Source organism: Malaclemys terrapin, chromosome 11 (assembly GCF_027887155.1).
Source record: "Malaclemys terrapin pileata isolate rMalTer1 chromosome 11, rMalTer1.hap1, whole genome shotgun sequence".
NCBI lineage: Eukaryota > Metazoa > Chordata > Testudines > Emydidae > Malaclemys > Malaclemys terrapin.
Window position 1 is genome coordinate 5,529,994 of NC_071515.1, and position 22,941 is coordinate 5,552,934.

General features: G+C 41.6%; 1 protein-coding gene across 2 annotated transcripts in view; it reads left to right on the top strand.

Moving 5' to 3' along the window:
• IQCA1 (IQ motif containing with AAA domain 1) overlaps window positions 1-22,941 on the top strand; it is a 160,385-nt gene that overhangs the window by 38,913 nt on the left and 98,531 nt on the right. For both annotated transcript variants that reach the window (XM_054043911.1, XM_054043912.1), the window contains exon 6: window positions 6,682-6,887. In XM_054043911.1, coding sequence (XP_053899886.1) covers window positions 6,682-6,887 — 206 coding nt within the window. The remainder of the gene's footprint in view (window positions 1-6,681; window positions 6,888-22,941) is intronic.

Below are 22,941 nucleotides of genomic sequence, written 5' to 3' on the forward strand. Positions count from 1 at the left end.
TTACTCAGACTAATAAGTAGTTGCACATGTCGTCTCATTTACTTCATATGGAACTGCTCATATGAGTAAAGGCAGCTATAATCTGGCTCTGAATAAATATATATTCTGCTGAGAAATATATCTTCTGCTACAAAAATGTATTATAAAACAATATAAGTGTGGAGTAGCTGTATAGGCACCCAGGGACTATTTGAAACCAGGGTTGATGTGTGGATTTCTCTATGGATTGCATGAGATGCACGGCTCAGTCCTGCAGGGTTACTAATTTAATGGATATTTGTTGTACACAGCTCTGTTTAAAGAATACAATTTTAGAGAAAATTATCCAAAAGAGAATCTATACAGCAGAAATCCCACAAAAATGTGTGGTTTGGGTTGAGGTCTTCATAAAGAGTCCAAGATACTGTGTCCTGAGCAAAATACCTGATAATAAAAATACAGTAAATTTACCTTTCAGGCACCATAGTCCTAAAATATGAAAGAAAATAAAATGTATTTATTTACTGAAATTAAGACTATTTTCCCTCTTAAGTGTAATCTTAATGGAACAATTGAAGAGCAGTTAGTTCCACAGCATGGGGCATCCTCGATGCAGAACTAGAGCCTCAAGCATGTTCAGCCCGCCTGCACACCTCTAAGTGCTTTATAATGAACAATAAAGCAGTCTGTGTTGGAAAGAGCGGTTGAGCTGACTAAGCATAAAGAGCGAGACTTTTCCACCTTGAAACGGTGGTCTGTACAAGCGAGTCCTCAAGCGAAAAAACATACCATTGGGTGAGCTTTCATCACGTTGGCTTACCTTGAGAAATGCAGGGAACTTCTACTGCTAGGCTTTGTCTTTTCATAAAACCTAAATTCTCTTTAGAAAACACAAAGAACACAACAGCAAGCCGCTCGCTCAGCGCGCTTGTGACTGATGAGTTGGAAAAACATTCTTTTAGACAAATGTCCATTTTGCCTTATTAATTTAAACAAGGATTTTAAAGACAAAGCCCATCAAACATTAGATAAGCATTTTAAGTTAATGGGCCATGGAGTCCTATTTTCCCACAAACTCAGGAAGCTTCATATTATGTCCTATTTTTACAGCAACATCAATTATTAATATGTATACTTTTGCTGACAGAGGACCTCGCTAAAAATGTGAGTTTCGTTATCCAGTTCTGGGTCATTAACTATGGAAAGCTTGTAAATATAATGGTTTATTCACATGGGAAGCCTTCATTAAGATGCATTATTCTATAGCTGATGTGGCTATAGTGCATTATTGAATTCACTGTCTCCGTCTAATATTTGTAATTTGTTTTTAAATGAGTTGCTGTTTATAAGGCGAGTTAACAAATTTGAATTTTGCATGGCCAGAGAAATTTCTTTAAGATGGAAAAATGCTTCTGCCCCCAAGGAAAAGCTATTTATTAGTGTCTGACTGCAGAGTACCACCCTAGGAGTCAAAAGCAGCCACATTAAAAGCATTCAGAGAAACAACATAGAAAAGAAATTGGCTTTTGTTTTTAACGTGCATTAAGTATATAGATGATAGCTATGAAAACTTTAAGAATTCTGGGGACTGTCCATGGAATATTGTTTGGTAGTATTCAAAGATTGTCATCTGAATGCTGTAGTAGCTGGGGTGTTTGAAGTCATGTTGTCTTGGAGGACAGTCACCACCAAAGCGGGGCAACCCCTCCATCAGGTTAATGTTTACTTTCCCTTGCTTGCTTGGACACTCTATGTGTGTAGGTCATGCCTCATGACTCCTTTGTAGTCCCCTGAACATCTCCCTCTTTGAAAGGAGTATGCAAAGAAAACTCAGCAGGGCTACTGGGTTCTCTAGGTGCTGCGTGATCTCCAAGGTCAATGAGGCCTTTAGGGTGGGATTTAGGAAAATAGGTTTCTTGATACTACCTCAAACAGGTGACATTTAAGATGACATAGAAAATGACACTTTCTGTACAAAGAGAACAGCCTAAGGTCCACAGAAAAAGCGCTCCGGTAATGTACCGTCTTATTGGCTTTGTTCCTTTGTAAAGCAAGAGGGCAGAAAAATTATTCTCTAATTCACAACTGTACCATCATTAGCAATGTTCAATGCATTTTTCCTTTCCTTTCATTTAAATTTGAGAAGGCCGGAGATCCTATTTAAAGATTTTGTTTTAAAAGTAGATTAAATTTTTTATAACTAGTGTAAAAAACCAACATACTGTGTACGCACTTAGCACTGTTTCCTTGTGTAGTCTGTCATTTTCCTTTGTTAGTTGTCTGAGTCTTTCACAAAGCGAGAGTAGAAGAAAAACCCTTTTAAAGAAAGTAGGGAAATATGATTGTAAATGCACAAAAAATTGGTTGTTGAACTCAGGAACCAGGATCGTATATAAAACTATAGTGGGTTTATTTTTTTTTAAACTCACTAATGTTAAGTTGACACTGTTCTTTTTAATTGACCCAAGTTTGGGGGTTTCTAACACTTCCCTTGGGAGACTATTCATAGCCTAGTAAGTCTCGATGCCAGGAGTTTTTTCCTTCATCTTCAGCTTTAATTTTCTTCTATTTCATCCCTTCATCCTTAGTTGTACCCTTCATTCTTAGTTGTACCCTATCAACTAATTTATTTTCTTCATTGTTTATATCCTTCACCTATCGGTAAACTTATCATTGTGTCATCATTGTGATTAGTACTTAGACACCAAGATTAAATGAACTTTATATAGATTAAGTATCAGAGGGGTAGCCGTGTTAGTCTGAATCTGTAAAAAGCAACAGAGGGTCCTGTGGCACCTTTGAGACTAACAGAAGTACTGGGAGCATAAGCTTTCGTGGGTCAGAACCTCACTTCTTCAGATGCAAGGTTCTTACCCACGAAAGCTTATGCTCCCAGTACTTCTGTTAGTCTCAAAGGTGCCACAGGACCCTCTGTTGCTTTTTATATAGATTATGTCTCAATTTTACTTATTGCTTAGCCAACGTGTACATAACAAGCTCTTTCCACCCCTTCCCTTATGTGTCAATCCCTTTCCCTGCTAGTCATAGAACTAAGTTGATACATTGCTCTGTGTGAATATTCTTTGTGGTTTCTATATTTAAGCCAATCAGAATTTATTTTGAAAGATCCTGAGACATACTACTGGGCCTAATTCACCATGTGCTTTACCCTCCCTCCTTTTTCCCCCCTCAGTATAATTCCATTGATTTCAATAGGAGTAACCCAATGGTGAAGCAGGTCTAACGTATGTATGTAACATTTTACTAAAAGCCAAATATGCATTACATGATTTTTAAATTGCAGTTCATCACTCTCCTCATTTTCCTTGAGAACAGAAGCCATCTTGTATTTCTTACATGTGTAAACCTTGTGGTCTTCACTCACAAGCAGAATCATAACGTGTGTGCCACATCAGCCTGCCATGAATCCTTCAGGAGTCATTTATCCTAGCCCCTGTTGCTTCTTGTTTCAGAATCTCTCTCCCACTCCCCTCTTCTGTAATTCTTGCTTATCTGGCCTTTCATATTTGAGTTAGCTCCATCTTCTTCATGATGGAAACAATCAAGCAGCAACATGTCATATCAACAGCTGCCTCTTTCCCTATTTAAATACACCATTTCCACATGAGTAATTACTGTAATTTAATTTAGGAAATATTAAGAAAAGAAAGAAAGGAATTTGGATTGATGGCCATAGAGTATACCATAACATCTAATGAAAGTACATTTGATAATTTTTTCCCCTTTTTTCTTTCATTTATTATCAAGACGTACAGAGGATTCTCTCACTCTCCTTGGTATAAGTGGCACATATTGTTACTTTCTAATAAAATAATACCCTAAGAATTAACAAGAGATAACACAGAATAGTTCCTGCAGCAAGAAGCAGCCACTGCAGATCTCTCTGCCACTGGCTGTCCTTTGTATTAGTAAAGTAGGAAATTTCCCGCTGTCCACCTATAGGCCAGTTCATGGACTAACTTGGCCACTGGGTCTGCCAATGCCTGGCCAGCTGGTTTAGACTATACGCTAACACACATTCCTCATAAAGAGAGACACTGAGTTGCCCCAAGTCAGAAAAAATGTGTGTGTGGTTCTCTGCCTCTCCTCTCAAATCCTTATGCTCAGAAGAGTCAGAGGAGAACCCCTCTCTGCTCATTGGGAAATATCCAACCCTCGCCCCAGATCCCACCATTCATGGGGTTCACACCCCCAACTATTTTCCGCTCACACTCCCAGTTCTCTCTCCTTCCACCTTTCTTCTCACCACTCATGGATGGAGAGAACTTTGAGCCATAAACAATGATTCCAAATAAAATTACCTCTTGTGAGGGTCCAACCAGAATCTCCTTTTCGAAAGGCACCCTCCAACAGGATACCCACTGTGTTGTACCACAACAGTACCTGTAAGCCTGTCTATTCACAGAAACAATTATGGCAATATATAAGGGCAGGGTGCAGTAGGGTAGAGTTTTGCTGGCCTAGCTACACAAAAACAGGCCTGATGTTATTTCCCTGGCCAATACTTCTACTCAAGTAAGTTGCCTTTGAGCACAGCATAGGGAACTGATCTGATAGGAGCAGCTAAGAAAGAATCTCGTTCTAGAATTTCTTTAAATTCAAGCAGATAGAAAGGTTCTGGCACGGTTTAAGAGGGAGCGGTGTCAACAGTCAGAGCAAGATCTGGGAGATAGGAGTCCTGGATTCTCCTTTTGGCGCTGTAAACGGGCAAGTACTTAAAAAGTGGCAAAATACCTACTGCAAAGGGGTACTCTCACGTTTAATGTTTATGAAGGACACTGGGATTCTTAGGCAAAAAGATACAAGTGTAAATAATTATTGGTATTAATATTTATTGCAAAGTATTTTATGAGGATTGCTGAATGTAGACGGAATGGTTTTGGCTTCTATGGAAGCTCTAAGAATTAACCCAAGGCAATATCTTCTGAAGACATTGTCAGGTACGGAATATATGGAACTGCATCCCAAGAGCACACTGCTGCTCTAGTTTTCTTGTATGTATTTGCTCATTGACTGGTTTTGTCCATTTCGTTTCTGTATCATTTTGTTGTAAGTCACCTGAGTATGGTCCAGATACAGGAAAAATGGTTAACTGCTGTCCTGAATCAGGGCCTAAGATGATCACACCTCAGATATAGCATAAAATTCATTTTATATATTCTGAAACTAAAGTTTACTTGGTACTTGTTGGGCATCTTTTCTGTCTGACATGTCTTAGTAATCATTGGAATCTGGTCCAACACTGAAGAGAACCATCTAAATGAAACTAAACAGAAGCTGGCCAGTCCTACCGTAGAGGGCTCACTCTTTCTTTCTTGTAGGTATTCTCTCTAGTACTGTGACTTTCAGTGACGCGATATACAATGGTAGAACAAACAGAATGTAGAGCCTGATTCTAAAGCTCCTCTAAGTCAATTAAAAGATTCCCATTCATTTCAGGTCAGATTGGGAGAGACCCTGTGGGGTTGTCTCCTTCCTCTGCTGAGGGGGGCACAGGTTACTTGCTTGTTTGAACTACAGTAAATGGTGGGTTCTCTGACTTAAGTCTTTAAATCATGATTTGAGGACATCAGTAACTCAGCCAGAGGTTATGAGCCTATTACAGGAGTGAGTGGATGAGGTTCTGTGGTCTGTGCTGTGCAGGAGGTCAGACTAGATGATCATGATGGTCCCTTCTGACCTTAAAATGTATGAGTCAATGGCCTTTGGCTCAGGCCCTTGAAAGATGTTTGGATTTGTGGGGGGTTGGGTACAAATATAAGTGATGTCAGGGGTAAGTACAGGAGTTATATTTACTCAGAGTGACACAGAAGATAAGTTAAACTAAATCAGTGAATCAGTTTTAAATATATTATTTTTACCCTCCAAGGTGGAAAATACTTACTGACACAGAAGGAACACATTTTCAGTTTATAAATTATCACAGAATGGAAAATACAACCTAGTAAAGTTTTAACTCAACCCCACAGATGATGTTTTTCATATTTCTTTGATTGAAAATGAAAGACTCATTTGTATCTATCCTAAAATGCATATATAAAAATCAGAAAGCTGAGCTTATTGTAACACTTTATTCTGACTTCTAAGCACCTAAAGTTCTCTTTAGCAGGTTTATCTAATCATGGGAAATTTGGGGAGCTCCTTTTTTATTACAGTGTTTGGATTTTTATTTATGTTTTACTCAAGGGAAGTGGATTTCCTAAAGGAGTTTTACCAGCTGCCACAGAATACCAGGAAACAACTGACCAAACAGTGCATATAAAAAATTTGAACTGAACAAATTAAAAACAATGTTGTCTAATTAAAAAGAACCACTCGGAAATCCAAACATTTGAAAATTCAATTAAAAAAAATCTCTGGCACCCTTCTGACATGGATAAATTTGGCATTTGCTGCACAGCAGTCTTCTCACCTGTCTCATTGAGATCCCAGGATCCCACGCTGGAAGGATTGTTTTTGTACATAGCAATTTTGTTAATTACGGTTGAAACACTAACAATAGACCATTGTGTGCATCCAGGCACTTTTTATGAGTGTGTTTTTTTTCTCTCCTTTTTTTAATTTCTCACACATAAAATAAGGCTTAGAGAACATGAGTATCAACCCAGCATTCCAACATACGTTAAGTTTCTTTAATTTGTACCTTTTATTTTGAACCTCGTTCTCCCTTTTCATTTTCAGAACCCACCTCCTCAGTTCCAGAGGATAAGTGCTTCAGTAGCACGTGCCCAGAATGTGGAAACCAAGAGGTGTGAGGTCCAAGGGAGGCATGAGACTGAATACAAGAAAGCTCTGGTATCCATCAAGACCCATCTGAGAGAAATGGAAGGTCCTGACATCAAGGAAAGTCTTCAGGATCAGATCCGCCAGTGGTTCATTGAGTGCCGGTGAGAAGAAAGAAAATACTTGCACTATAGCAATTGCATTTACCTTAGAGGGCCTGATTCTGCCAGCATTACTCTGAGTAGCATCTTTAGTTCCAATTGGACTACTCATAGAGGAAGGACTACTTGGGTGAGTAAGGAACACAGAATCAGGCAGAGAGATTAAAATTCCGGACACGTTTAAACTCCACTTTAGTTTGTATCCTAGCTTTGTGTCTACACCTGAATACTTACAAGTTGTGAGGTAATGCTTCCTGTTCGAAGGTATAGGGGATGAGAGGAATCGTCAAGCCTCCCATCAGACAAAGGAATTGGGATTTGCCATAGTGGATCAAATAACTGGTACTTAGGTCCCTTTTCCTGCAGCATCCAATAGCTAGTGTGAATATCCCACATGGGGCCTGATACTCCAAACACTTAAGCACATATATAATTTTACTTGTGTGTATTCCTATTGACTTCAGTGGAACTTAGCACGTGAGTAAAGTTAAGCACCTACATAAATGTGTGCAAGCTCAGACCACTGATACATATGGACTTCTGAGCAAGTTCACCTTAGGCAAGTTTTCTTTAGTTGATGAAATTCTAGATGTTCAGCTTTAACATGGTATTATTGTTGTGAAATAGCATAATAAGGAAATACAGATTGCTTGCAAAATACTACTAATCTCCAGTACCAATCTTTGAGATCTGTTAACTAAAAGAAAATTGAGATTCAGATGGCAAATCCATGGATTTATCAGTCGAGTGTCAACTGCTTTGCACACCTGTTCATGATTATGGTGTGTTTTGCCATTTTGGCTGTTTGCCCAATTTACATGACAGATGATAGTTTGACTTCAGGAACTGTGTCATCTACATTCCTGGTTCATATTTTGCTTTTTTGGTTGTACCTCCCTACAATATGCCTTCACGTGGTACTCAACTGTCACAAATACAGGCAGTCCTCGACTTTACGACATTTGAGTTACAACAAACGGCACTTACGATGCTTCTACATTGACACCCTGATTCAACTTATGACTATAGGTTTTCGAGTTTACAACGCTCGGTCCCAAAATGGAGTAGATCGCAGTACTGAGTTATGACGCAATTGTAAGGAACCAATTGTGTCATAAGTCCAAGGACTGACTGTATATTGAGATCACCAGTGAGTCTTCATGTGTTTCTAAGATACACATTCTGCTAAATCCTGCTCTGCTTGTGTCTACGTGCTCCATGACTTCCTTTAGTTTCTGTTTAGTACATAACACTAAGTGTGCGTACGAATTGTTGAAAGCCTGGAAGTTGTAGATAACTGGTGCCAATGATCATTGCATTATAGTGTTGAGCAGTTTTTCCACCCTTACTTACAATGAGTAGTATCTTTGAGAACAATGGGGCTGCTGGTGGATTACTCGCTGAGAGAATGGCAGAGTCTGACCATAAGAATCTGCGAGAGTGAAGGCAACAATATTCAGATGCAACAAAGAGTCTGGTGGCACCTTAAAGACTAACAGATTTATTTGGGCATAAGCTTTCGTGAGTAAAAACCTCACTTCTTCGGATGCATAGAGTGAAAGCTACAGATGCAGGCATTATATACAGACACATGGAGAGCAGGGAGTTACTTCACAAGTGGCGAACCAGTGTTGACAAGGCCAATTCAATCAGGGTGGATGTAGTCCACTCCCAATAATAGATGAGGAGGTGTCAATTCCAGGAGAGGAAAAGCTGCTTCTGTAGTGAGCCAGCCACTCCCAATCCCTATTCAAGCCCAGATTAATGGTGTTGAATTTGCAAATGAATTTTAGTTCTGCTGTTTCTCTTTGAAGTCTGTTTCTGAAGTTTTTTTGTTCAATGACAGTGACTTTTAAATCTGTGATAGAATGACCAGGGAGATTGAAGTGTTCACTTACTGGCTTGTGTATGTTACCATTCCTGATGTCCGATTTGTGTCCATTTATTCTTTTGCGGAGGGACTGGCCATCACATACAGCCCCCAGCTAAAACCTCTCCAGCGCATTATCCACGACCTACAACCTATCCTGGAAAATGATCCCTCACTCTCACAGACCTTGGGAGGCAGGCCAGTCCTTGCTTACAGACAACCCCCCAACCTGAAGCAAATACTCACCAGCAACTACACACCACACCACAGAAACACCAACCCAGGAACCTATCCCTGTAGCAAACCTCGTTGCCTACTCTGTCCCCATATCTACTCTGGCAACAGCATCAGAGGACCCAACCACATCAGCCACACCATCAGGGGCTCATTCACCTGCACATCCACTAATGTCATATATGCCATCATGTGCCAGCAATGCCCCTCTGCCATGTACATTGGCCAAACCGGACAGTCCCTCCGCAAAAGAATAAATGGACACAAATCGGACATCAGGAATGGTAACATACACAAGCCAGTAAGTGAACACTTCAATCTCCCTGGTCATTCTATCACAGATTTAAAAGTCACTGTCATTGAACAAAAAAACTTCAGAAACAGACTTCAAAGAGAAACAGCAGAACTAAAATTCATTTGCAAATTCAACACCATTAATCTGGGCTTGAATAGGGATTGGGAGTGGCTGGCTCACTACAGAAGCAGCTTTTCCTCTCCTGGAATTGACACCTCCTCATCTATTATTGGGAGTGGACTACATCCACCCTGATTGAATTGGCCTTGTCAACACTGGTTCGCCACTTGTGAAGTAACTCCCTGCTCTCCATGTGTCTGTATATAATGCCTGCATCTGTAGCTTTCACTCTATGCATCCGAAGAAGTGAGGTTTTTACTCACGAAAGCTTATGCCCAAATAAATCTGTTAGTCTTTAAGGTGCCACCAGACTCTTTGTTGTTTCTGAAGATACAGACTAACACGGCTACCCCCTGATACTTGACAACATGCAAGGCACTAAATTTAGCCGTATGGAGTGGAAATCCATCAACCTCAACAAAAAACTTGCACAGATACAGACAGACATCATCTTCCTCTCCAAATGCAAACAGATGGACATCATACCAAAAGGACTGAAGGTAAAAAATCCATTGCAATCAACATACTACACTGAGTATGGTGAGAGACTGTGCCACACACTCTCAAAGAAACTGAGGAACCACCTGATCAGCATCCTGTACAGCAGACAGGAGAAGATCAAGAATGAGCTCTCAGAACTGGAGACTCTCATACAATACCAGCCTTCTACACAAACTTCAACGTGGCTGGACTTTACAAAAATGAGACAAGCCATTTACAATGCACATTTCACTTCTCTACAGAGGAAAAAGGACTGTAAGCTATCTAAACTAATACCTGCCACTGGGGGCTATAACAATGGTACCCTCAACTCATCTAACAACATTGTCAATCTTTCCAACCACACACTTAGCCCAGCAGAAGAGTCTGTCCTATCTCGGGGACTCTCTTTCTGTCCCACCATCCCCACGAACATGATACAGTTCTGCGGTGATTTGGAAGCCTACTTTCGTCGTCTCCGACTCAAGGAATATTTTCAACGCACCACTGAACAGTGCACTGACCCACAGGAACCTTCCTACCAACACTACAAGAAGAGGAACTCTGCGTGGACTCCTCCTGATGGTCGAAATGACAGACTGGACCTCTACATAGAGTGTTTCCGCAGACGTGCACAGGCTGAAATTGTGGACAAACAACATCACTTGTCCCATAACCTCAGCCGTACAGAACGCAATGCCATCCACAGCCTCAGAAACAACTCTGACATTATCATCAAAGGGGCTGACAAAGGAGGTGCTGTAGTCATAATGAACAGGTCAGATTATGAACAGGAGGCTGCCAGGCAACTCTCCAAGACCACATTCTACAGGCCACTATCCTCTGATCCTACTGAGGAATACCAAAAGAAACTACACCATCTGCTCAAGAAACTCCCAGCTACAGTACGGGAACAAATCTACATGGACACACCCCCAGAACCCCGACCAGGGGTATTCTATCTGCTACCCAAGATCCATAAACCCGGAAACCCTGGACGCCCCATCATCTCAGGCATTGGTACTCTGACAGCAGGATTATCTGGCTATTTGGACACTCTCCTCAGACCCTATGCTACCAGCACTCCCAGCTATCTTCGAGACACCACCGACTTCCTGAGGAAACTACAGTGCATTGACGTTCTTCCTGAAAACACCATCCTGGCCACCATGGATGTAGAAGCACTTTATACCAATATTCCACATGAGGATGGACTACAAGCTGTCAGGAACAGTATCCCTGATGAGGCCACAGCAAGCCTGGTGGCTGAGCTTTGTGACTTTGTCCTCACCCACAACCACTTCAGATTTGGGGACAACTTATACCTTCAAGTCAGTGGCACTGCTATGGGTACCCGCATGGCCCCACAGTATGCCAACATTTTTATGGCTGACTTAGAACAACGCTGCCTCAGCTCTCGTCCCCTAGTGCCCCTCCTCTACTTGCGCTACATTGATGACATCTTCATCATATGGACCCACGGAAAGGAGGCCCTTGAAGAATTCCACCTGGACTTCAACAATTTCCACCCCACCATCAACCTCAGCCTGGACCAGTCCACACAAGAGATCCACTTCCTGGACACTACAGTACAAATAAGTGATGGTCACATAAACACCACCCTATACCGGAAACCTACTGACCGCTATACGTACCTACATGCCTCCAGCTTCCATCCAAGACACATCATACGATCCATTGTCTACAGCCAAGCCCTAAGATACAACCGAATTTGCTCCAACCCCTCAGACAGAGACAAACACCTACAAGATCTTTATCAAGCATTCGTAAAACTACAATACCCACCTGGGGAAGTGAGGAAACAGATTGACAGAGCAAGACGGGTACCCAGAAATCACCTACTACAGGACAGGCCCAACAAGGACAATAACAGAACACCACTGGCCATCACATACAGCCCCCAGCTAAAACCTCTCCAGCGCATTATCCACGACCTACAACCTATCCTGGAAAATGATCCCTCACTCTCACAGACCTTGGGAGGCAGGCCAGTCCTTGCTTACAGACAACCCCCCAACCTGAAGCAAATACTCACCAGCAACTACACACCACACCACAGAAACACCAACCCAGGAACCTATCCCTGTAGCAAACCTCGTTGCCTACTCTGTCCCCATATCTACTCTGGCAACAGCATCAGAGGACCCAACCACATCAGCCACACCATCAGGGGCTCATTCACCTGCACATCCACTAATGTCATATATGCCATCATGTGCCAGCAATGCCCCTCTGCCATGTACATTGGCCAAACCGGACAGTCCCTCCGCAAAAGAATAAATGGACACAAATCGGACATCAGGAATGGTAACATACACAAGCCAGTAAGTGAACACTTCAATCTCCCTGGTCATTCTATCACAGATTTAAAAGTCACTGTCATTGAACAAAAAAACTTCAGAAACAGACTTCAAAGAGAAACAGCAGAACTAAAATTCATTTGCAAATTCAACACCATTAATCTGGGCTTGAATAGGGATTGGGAGTGGCTGGCTCACTACAGAAGCAGCTTTTCCTCTCCTGGAATTGACACCTCCTCATCTATTATTGGGAGTGGACTACATCCACCCTGATTGAATTGGCCTTGTCAACACTGGTTCGCCACTTGTGAAGTAACTCCCTGCTCTCCATGTGTCTGTATATAATGCCTGCATCTGTAGCTTTCACTCTATGCATCCGAAGAAGTGAGGTTTTTACTCACGAAAGCTTATGCCCAAATAAATCTGTTAGTCTTTAAGGTGCCACCAGACTCTTTGTTGTTTCTGAAGATACAGACTAACACGGCTACCCCCTGATACTTGACAATATTCAGATGATAATCTTCAAAAACACAGACCTAAAAAACTTGAGGTAGAGAGTATGTGGAATATGAGCAGTGAAACTAAATTTAAAATCTTCCAGGTTTTCAAGGACATTATTTTTTGCTGTACACTGAACATTATCTCAGCAAAATAAAGAGATAAGGGCCTGGTCCTAAGCCCATGGAAGCTATGGTGAAATTTTACATTGACTTCAATAGGCACAGGAGAGGCCCTAAAAGACCTTGGTATGTGTGTACGTACTTGCTGAGTTTTAAAGATCTGAAAATGAAAAAGGAATAACATTAAATATAGGAAAAGAAATTATAGCAGTCATTAAGGGGTCCCATCATTAAACAGGGTTGAGATACATGATGGGGCTAGGGTCGTGGGGCTAGGGACTTCTACCCTGCAGGAGGCACCTGCCAGGGCTCGGGGCTTCAGCAGGAGTGGGGTTGAAGTGACCCACTTATAGCATTACTTATTAGCCAATTGAATGCAATGTGTGAAGAGTTATGGGGAAAGAGCGTTCTGTAAAACTTCCAGTGAAGAATTTGCATATTAACCACAAAGTGAGTCTTTAGTCAGTGAATTGGATACATTTTTAAACTGTTCTGTTGCAACTGAAAGTACCAATGATAGTAGGAATTCATCACAACCTGAGAAGAAAAGTAGACATAGGTATGACCCTGCTTACTTAAAGTTTGGGTTTTCATTTACTGAGGACCAAAATGATGAACACAGGCTGCAGTGTGTCATCTGCAGTAAACTGTTAGCAAATGAAACCCTAAAACCATCAAAGTTACATACCCATTTGGAGACAAAGCACTCTAGCTATAAAGACAAGCCTCTTGATTTATTTAAACAAAAAAGCAAAGGTTTGGAAACATCACAAAAAACACTTGAATGTGTATCTACTGCCCGGTAGCAAGCATTGCATGCCTCTTACCTTGTTGTATATCACATTGCAAAATGTAAAAAAGCTCACACCGTCACTGAGGAGTTAATTTTACCTTCTGCTATTGACATGTGCTCTGAAATGTTGGGTGAGTCAGCTGCAAAAAAATTAAAAACAATCCCTCTTTCCGACAACACAATACAGAGAAGAATTTGTAATATCTTAGAAGACATCAAACTGCAAACAACTGATCATCTTTCAGTAAGCAACTGTTTTCTTTTACAATTAAATGAATCTACAGATCTGTCAAACCGTGCTATCTTGGTGGTTTATGTGAGGCATGTATGGGAAAGTGATTTTCAAGAACAGTACTTGTTTAGTGCGGATTTGCCTATTTCTACTACTGCTGCTGATATATTTGTTACACTAGATAATTACTTGGAGTCAGTGGGATTGAGCTGGTCGAAGTGTGTTAGGATTACAATTGATGGAGCCGCTTCAATGACAGACAGGGAAACATTCAGGAGCTGTTCAAAGAATCCTTTTGAAAGCATCCAATGAAATGTGGGACCACAGTTTCCTGCACAGGGAGGCCTGAGCAGCTAAAGACATGTACCTGAGCATCACTAAACTCTTAAAGATGTTGTCAAAATGGTGAGTTACAGCAAACAAAATGCCAAGAATTCACGATGCTTGCAAGTTTTCGGTCAGGAAATGGGCAGTGCACATGTACATCTGCTTTACCACAGATGAGGTTCATTGGCTATCCTGTGGCAAAATGTTGTCTCATGTATACGAAAGTAAAAGTGAGTTGGCAGCTTTTCTTGAAGAAAAAAAGTTTCACCTGGCAGAGCACTTCAGAAACAACACATGGCTTGCTCAAATTGCATATCTGGGAGATATATTCAATCAGCTGAACGATTTGAATCTGTCTTTACAGGGCAGAGGGCTTTACATTGCTTTGAGTAGACTGACAGAATTGCTGCATTCAAAAATACCCCTCTCTCTGTGGAACAAACATGCTTCAAATGATAGGATGGACATGTTTCATAACGTGTCTCTAGAAACAAAAAAAATGGAAATATTCTGCTAGCCAAGAAGCACTGAAGAAAATTATCAGTAATCGTTTAACTAAGTTGCACACAAGATTCTGTGATTACTTTCCAGACGAGCAACTGAAGGGTGAAGAATGGATACAGGGTCCATTTGGAGTTGTGTTGGAAAACATGAGTCTACTTATGAAGCAAGAATCTCAACTGGTCGAGTTATCTTGTGATCGCAGTCTACAAAGAAAATATACTGAAATGAACCTTCCCCAATTTTGGTGCAGTGCTGCTGGAGAATAGCCTTCTCTTGCTTGCCATGCTGTTTGAATCATTTTGCCTTTCAGTACAACATACTTGTAGAAAACTGGATTCTCTGCCTTGACTCAACTGAAGAATAAAAGCAGGAACAGACCGGCTGTTGAACAGAACCTTCAGATTGCGCTGACTACAATTACGCCAAGCTTTGATAAACTCATCAAAGAGAAGCAAGCTCAGGTTTCTCATAAAGTGGAACCTCGGATTTATTATACTGTTGTTAACGTGTTCCTCTTGATGTTGATTTCTGCTTTTAGCTTTCTGACTGTTGAGCTGCTTTAACTTAGTATCGTTATTGTTGTTGTTATTACATGTAGTGGGTAATAAATATTTTGGGGGCAAAATACTTGTGTGTTTTCTACTTAAGCTATTTACTGGGTCAGGTCTGGCCATCAGTGTTTATAAATGGGTTCTGGTCCAAAAAGCGTTGGGAACCTGTGCCCTAAAGAACATATAAAGCTTGCATATTATAGCAGCTACTATCATCTTTTTGAACCTAAGACTATATCTCATGTGCATGTGTATGTTTACCTGCTTTAACCTTGTAAATAATTCTCATTTCTTTTTCCTAGTTAATAAACCTTTAGTTAGTTTATTATAGGATTGGCTACAAGCATTTGGTGAGAGATCTGGGGTGCACTTGACCTGGATTTTTGGTGTCAGGGACCATCTATCACTAAGTCCAGCTTGCCTCAGTGGAAAGATAGACTGGAGTGCCCAAGGGGACTGTCTGTGACTCCATGTTAAGGCTGTTATTATGTTTGAGGAGTTCACATTTGATACTTGGTTGATGAAATCGAAGTATAGAACACACAACCAGTTTGGGGTTCGTGCCCTGTTTCCTGACAGTCTGCCCTGAGGTTGGCACTCACAGTCATGAGCCACTCCAGATATCTTGAAAGTGACACAAGTCGTAATGAATTATCTGCCCTCTCTGTGGGAGGCTTCATGTAACTGACCAAAACAAGCTTCCCACAGACGTATTCATTTCCATCTGAATAGGTAAGAAGAGAATCTGCAGATTTCTAAACATGGAAGGGGTATGTAACATGTAGAACTAACCTGTCCGCATGATTCATGAGGAACCTTCTAATACTAGAAGAATTTCTGTGTCCTCTTCCCTGCATGCCTCACTGAACAGAGGCTGAACATTTGAAGTGCCAAGCTTTACATTTCTTATTACATGCCAGGATATATTTTTAATTGCCTTAAAATTAAGAAACAAAATAAACTTTTAAATGTTGCTTATAAATTGTCCTTTAACTACAACTTTTGCTTGATTTTATGATCTTCCGTGGTCTATTAAAAATTGAGTAGAATCATAGGGTTGGAAGGGACCTCAGGAGGTCATCTAGTCCAACCCCCTACTCAAAGGGGGACCAATCCCCAGACAGATTTTTGCCCCAGATCCCTAAATGGCCCCCTCAAAGATTGAGCTCACAACCCTGGGTTTAGCAAGCCAGTGCTCAAACCACTGAGCTATCCCTCCCCCCAAGTGACTGAAGAAGGTTTACAAAGATCCTTTTCTTTCTGATAAATGATGTTATATATATTAAAAAAATAAAACCTAAGATTATTCATTCCTCCCATACCTTATATTCAACTGGAAAAGGGTGTGACAGCACATACAATTAGCAGGTGTTACCTTTCAAGACAGCTGTTATTGTATTATAAAAACAATGGGCAGATATTGAATTTCCCCACTTGTAAAAGGCAGGGCTGCCATAAATATTTACCCCCTTTCTTTACAGAAAAGACCAAGCGTAACAGCAGTCATTCTTAAATCCAAGACATTTTTTATGGGAATAGAGGTCCTAATAAACCTTCCCAACAGAGTAAATTAAATGAAAAGGTCTGTTTTGTTGTAGCACTGTCACCGGAGTCTTACTGGAGAATTCTACATTTCTTGTTTTATAACTTCTTCCCTTTTATGATCCTGGTTGTAGCTCTGCTATGCATCATTCTGCTTATCTCTCGGTGTGCTTATTTGCCTGAATCTGTACCTCTCTGCCTGGTGAATCATTTACTTGAAAATGTCCAAGCTTCTATTTTGTCTGGTTCCTGCGCACCACCCTGGAAAATAATTGTTACAAGCTTAAAATCATTTAAAGAAATATAGCCACTCACTTTAGAGAAATGCGGTGTGCATAAAGGTCTCGTATTTATCACAAGTGCCCTTACAAACTGTGGAACAAGTATACAAACATTCCAAACTTAATAGCCTCTGTAATTAAATCCCTCCCAGTTGTTCCAGGTTTCAGCCACTCAACTCCCAGAGAAGCCCCCACACATTGACAATGCAGAGGTTTATGTTGTTATAGAAATTAGAAGTTACATAACTAGGGCATTGGATTTATTCAAGATGTAGGAGGCATTTTTCTGCAAATTGAGTCCTTTTGGGGTTTCACATGTATGTGCACCATGACTAACTGCCACTCTTCTCTCTCCATGGAAAAGCTTGCAAAAGGGTGTGGAGAGCAGAAGCAGCATGAAAAAATAGTGTTTCTCATATGCTTTTTATTGCTGATTTAAACCTAAAACCACAACCCTGAACACAATAGCAGCACTCACTTGTAATTCTTCAAAGTAACTACCTCTTAGTGTGTGATAACTGCCAACCCAAGCTACAGTCAGCACTAAACAGTCAAAAGACATGAAAGCGCTCCTGTGTACATTGAATAAAAAAAAAGTACCACCTTTGTCAAATTTCTTGGGATAATGAATTTAGATTCATTTTGGAAAGAAGTCCAGATGAAAAATCAGAAATCAAGATGAGGTTTTTATTACTGAAGATAGCCTCAAGAGTCACAGGGGAGAGCCTAATATACAGGATTCGCTGTAATGTCTCTTATGCCCTCTAGCTGTAACAAATTATTTTGTGAATTTCTTGGAGGATTTATATGTCTCTGCTCAGTGCTCCAGGGAACATTTCATCAGTGGCATTGCTGACCTAATAACAGGGGATCTAAGTAATAGCAACTTTTATGTACATGTTATGTGTGATTCCCACAGATTTGGGGATTGCTTTTCTGGAGGAAGGAGGCAGCCAGGGATAAATGTGCTCTCATAATAGGCTTATGCTTTACTGATTAGCTTCGAAAGATCCTCTTGCTCGGCCTGTTGACTTGAGTGCCGTCAAAATGAACCGTCTGAGCTTCACTGTGAATGAATGAGACTCATTTTAAAGCAGGCGATTCCTGTGCTTTATTGATTCATTTTAAGCATTCCTGACTGCCAGCTCAGCCTTTGATCAAGAGGGAAGTAGAAAAGAAATAGGAGGTGATCACGTTATATTTTCCTTTTTCATAAGACTGTTTTGTCGGGCTGAGATTAATGCCAAGATGCTTGTTCACAGGACTCCATGGGAAGCAGAGAGGGAGGGAGAGAAAAAGGCGGGAGGAAGATGAATGGAGGAAGAGTTTTTTCATACTGAAAGTCAACAGACTAGGGAAAGCATTTATTTGTGTAAGGCTGGGGCTGCCATATTCCATTTCACATTCTGAACTCATTACTCTTTCTATAGGTAACTTTACTGTTTGTGAAAGGTGCTGGATGACAGCTCCAGCAGCTGAAGTCCTGCCCATGGGACGGATACAGCTTTGAGCCATAGTAATACTGAGCAGTGGCCCCAGCACTGTACCCAGTGGAGGAACTGCTTCTGGGGGTCCAAGGGGACGTACCCGTTCTCTCAAGCACAGTCTGAAAAAAGCCTGACTTCTTGGTACACACACATCTTCAGCCCTGGCTGGAATGCTCTAGCTATGAATGACCACGCGAGAGGATGATAGTACTCAAAAGGCAGCAAGCAGCTAATATCAAAATAGCTACTCTGATTTTTACTATAAAAAACATAATTAAAAAAAGACAGCTGTTTAACAGCTTATAAATGTTCCCAGTGTGTCCTTCCCTCTATCTGATTGAGGAGATGGTGGCACATACTCACCCGGTCTTTGGCACCACACGCATGTGCCATCCCACACAGAACCAAAAATTCAGAGCAAGGCTATCGAAGAAGCCATTGCCATGTCCCCTCAGATTGGTTCAATCACTGCAGGTAATGAGGACACAACTCCTGTAAGTCCCTTCTATCAACTGGCAGAGACACAAAGCTTGCTGTCTGGACAGCCTGGGATGTTACTATAGCTGTATCAAGGCAAAGGCAACAGCAATGCAGAGATGGTTGTGGCTCCATGGTTATGATCAGGAGGTTTATAGCAGAACTGAGGTCCTTCCATTCAAGTCACGGGACCTGTTTAAAGAGCAGTTGGAAAAGTCCTCATTGACTTGAGAACTGGATCAGATTTTTCTTGTAGGAAGGCTGGTACAGGAGCAGGGCCCATGGCAGACGTCCTCAGAAGTCTTTCCATGAACTGCGTGTTTTGGAGAAGTAGAGATCCACACACCAGAAGACGCCGCCAGTTCCCTGAACCAGGCACATCCTTTGCGTCTGCTTCAGCCACCCAGTGAGTTAGAAGATACACCTGGAAGCCTGCAACTCACCTCTTTTATACTCCTCCCCTTTTGGGGGGGGAATATCTGGGTAACTTCTTAAAACCATCTACCTGTAATAATTCTATTCCATACAGACCAGAAAAAATGAAGAGGTTAGTTCAGTCAGTTCCACTCTAGGTCACTCTCCAGCCCCCATCCTCACCTTTTTTCAGGTATCCTTCCCATTTGCTGAGAGATTAAGTAAACTCCGCTTTTTCCAGTGGGACCTATAGAAGATGTTCCTCATCAGTACTGAAGAAAGAGGGCTTTACTCCTGCTACTTCTTTATTCCCAAAAGACAAGAGGAATTAATTGTATTTTGACTTGGATAAGCCTCAACAGGTTCATCTATATTTTCAGATACAAGAGGGTAACAAACTAAGATTTTGCATAGGCAAGAATCACTACTAGTACAAAGTGCACCCCATTGGCCTATCCATAGCACCATAAAATCATCAACAGGTATCCTGCACATTTTCTTGAATTCAATTCAGGGGACCAGCTCTGTGACGTTGGGTGCCTTAACCCACTTCCTGCTTCAGTCGCTGTATCTCTGAATCAGATAATCATTCCGAGCCGTGTGGTAACTTCCACAGGAGACACCATCAATTCCGTGAGAGCAATGGCCTTTCTACCACAGAATATATTTCTGGAGATACTGAATACCACCAGGAGCAGGCTTTGAAGAGTCAGCAATAATATACTTTCCAAATAAAGTTTGACAATTTATTCTTGGTATGAACTATTTAATACTTGAGCTTGCAGGCAGCTAAGCTGAAACATGGATGGAATTTTCCTTTACGAAAGGAAGAGTAAAACTAAGAATATTTTCTAATTAAGGAAATGTAAACACTAATGGGCAATGTTTGGGTCTTCCCTCACTTATCTAATAAGCTTCCAATGCGTATCTAGTTGTTACATGTACTAATTTTGTTAGAAATATTGAGGACTGGAAAGACCAAAGAAAATGGAGTGCAAATGCATGACTTTCTCAGCAGACGATAAGCCAAAATCAAAAGCCCAACTTCCTTTGTAATGTTCCTTTGAACAGAGGAAAAGTAACATTATGATAAATATGAGTATTGTTTTTGTGGGGCATAAAAAAAGAGCAAGATGAAAATTACCCAGCAAGATGATTCTGAAGAACAACATGTGAGGAGGCCAAATCTGTAGCCACAATTTTACCGGCCATTTCCCACTGGTGGGAGTCAAAACTCTGGATTTGTTAGCAATTTAAACAATGACAAATTCAGTTGTCTTTTCTGATTGCTTGGACACCCCTCTCCACCCTGTCCAATTTAAAAGTGTGAACCCCTCTATTTCCAAAAGGAGTGTCATGTGAAATTAAGTCCATGTGTAGTTAACCTGTTTTATAGAGTGTTGCTGGATTTACAGGGGGCAGGGGACACTTTGGAAGCTTCTGTGTAGTGGCAAAAGTTGCCTACTTCAGTGCATTCTGGAAATTTACGAGTGTACTGATATTAATGGAGGCAGCTCGATGGCTTTTGGGGGGGATCTGCCGGAAGCCCCGTAGTTCATATATTTTTCATACTTGGTGAAACACAGATAAATCTTTGTGGCATGCATCTGAAACAGACCAGTTGAAGCCCAGTGTCAGGCCTCCAGAGAGAAATTGATAATTTCACTAGCTCTGCTTTCCGAATCATTACTGTGAAGCATGTCATTTCACATTCGCATAAGGTTTCTGAGTTTATACTTGAAATTAAAATGATTGCCAGTTCTACCAGGTGATTTAAAACATATGCAAAGGATTCTGCTACCATTCTTTAATTTCTTAATTTGTTTACTAAACTGTCAAAACTTTGAAGTAATCGAGGAGCATAAAATATGTCTTAGGTGCAAATCAAGATTCCTACAGGCTTACAGTATAACAAATGGCCCCTCTGAAAAAAATCCAACATTATGCATCACTCTGCAGTTTACAGACACATAAGGGTATGCTTGTAGATAATTTCAAGTTTGAACCACTCACAAGTTATACACATAACCTTTGCAAGCAGTACTGTTCCCCCCAACTCTGCTCAAAACAAATGTTCAAACATCTTGAGTCACAAAAAGTTATTCGTGATCTTCCCTGTTGCAACCTTTATCCTCTCAAGACCTTCAGTGCACATAAAGGTATTCCCATTCAAATCAGCAGAATTGCTCATAGAGCAAGGCGCTACTCACCATAAGGATATCAGAATCAGGCCCAGAGCATGCAAAAGTGCACTTGTATGTCTGTAAAGCACCTAAAAGACAGGCTCCTGCTTCAGAGAGCTGGCAATCCAAGGAGATCACACCTGAAAGACAGACAACCCAGTGGCGCGAGAAAAAATGTCTTGTGCTACATACCTGTGTTATGTCTACTTTAGAGTATGTCTACACTGGCAGAGCTACATCACAGGCAGTTACATCACCACTCAGAGAGCGCTGAAGGGAAACCACTGTTGTGTGTTCACACTGTCAGCTGTATTCGGAGCGGTGCACTCTGGATAGTGCATCACGACATCACGCAGAAAGTCCTCTTTAGTTCTTCGTGGCCGCTTTATAATTCTGTGCAGCTGTTCAGCCAGTGATAACAAAGAGGGAGGCTGGACTCCCAAGGTCATATATGTGAACTCAAAATGCAACATTTTACAGAAGCAGTATTGTTTGCAACACAGAGACCACTGATTCAGTGATTTAAAACACAGCAACTATTCACACACCTGTCACTAACTGGCTGACCCCAGACAAGCACACATGAGCCACAAGACCCCCAAAATGGTAAGTAACTGCAGGGGCAGGGGAAATCACTCTTCCTGGACCCTGCTGTACACTGGGCATGTGGCCGGCAGGGAGAGCCAGCACTGTGGGGGGGGGGCCTTATAATCATTACTGTCCCCACATTTTCCGCAGGCTGTGTTCATTATGGAAGATCTCTCTCTGATGAGGGTGAGTAGGGAATCAAGGGAGGGTCTTCTCCAAGACTGCAGCTTCTGCCCTGGCCCTTATGCAGCTCACCTGTGTGCAGCAATGGTCGTCCCCCCCGCCAGTGACGGCACAGTGGCACAGGAAAGTTACCTTTAATGGCACAAGAAACAAAGCAGCTCTCCCAAAGAACCTGCAGCAGCAGATTGCCCAGTATCTCCATGAGAGTTTCATGGAGATCCATGAGAGTTTCATGGAGATCTCTGAGGCACATTCCCATGAAGTGAGAGAGTCAATCAACACCCTGTTCCGCCGCTCAGACTAGGCATGTGGTGGTACGTGCATCATACAGACACAAGCCTGCTTTCTGCAACCCTCCTGCCCCCAACAACTCACTTCAGCAATTCCCAAAATCAAAGCCACTTACCAAGGGCCTCCTCTCCCATTTGTGCTTCGCCAAGCTCTGACCGCTGTGACTGGCTAGCCTCCTCCGGGGTAGAGGAGAGATCCTGGCTGCATGCAGCTGTGACCTTTGAGTCGCCTTCTGCTCTGGGTCCCCCTCCTCATCCAAGATTT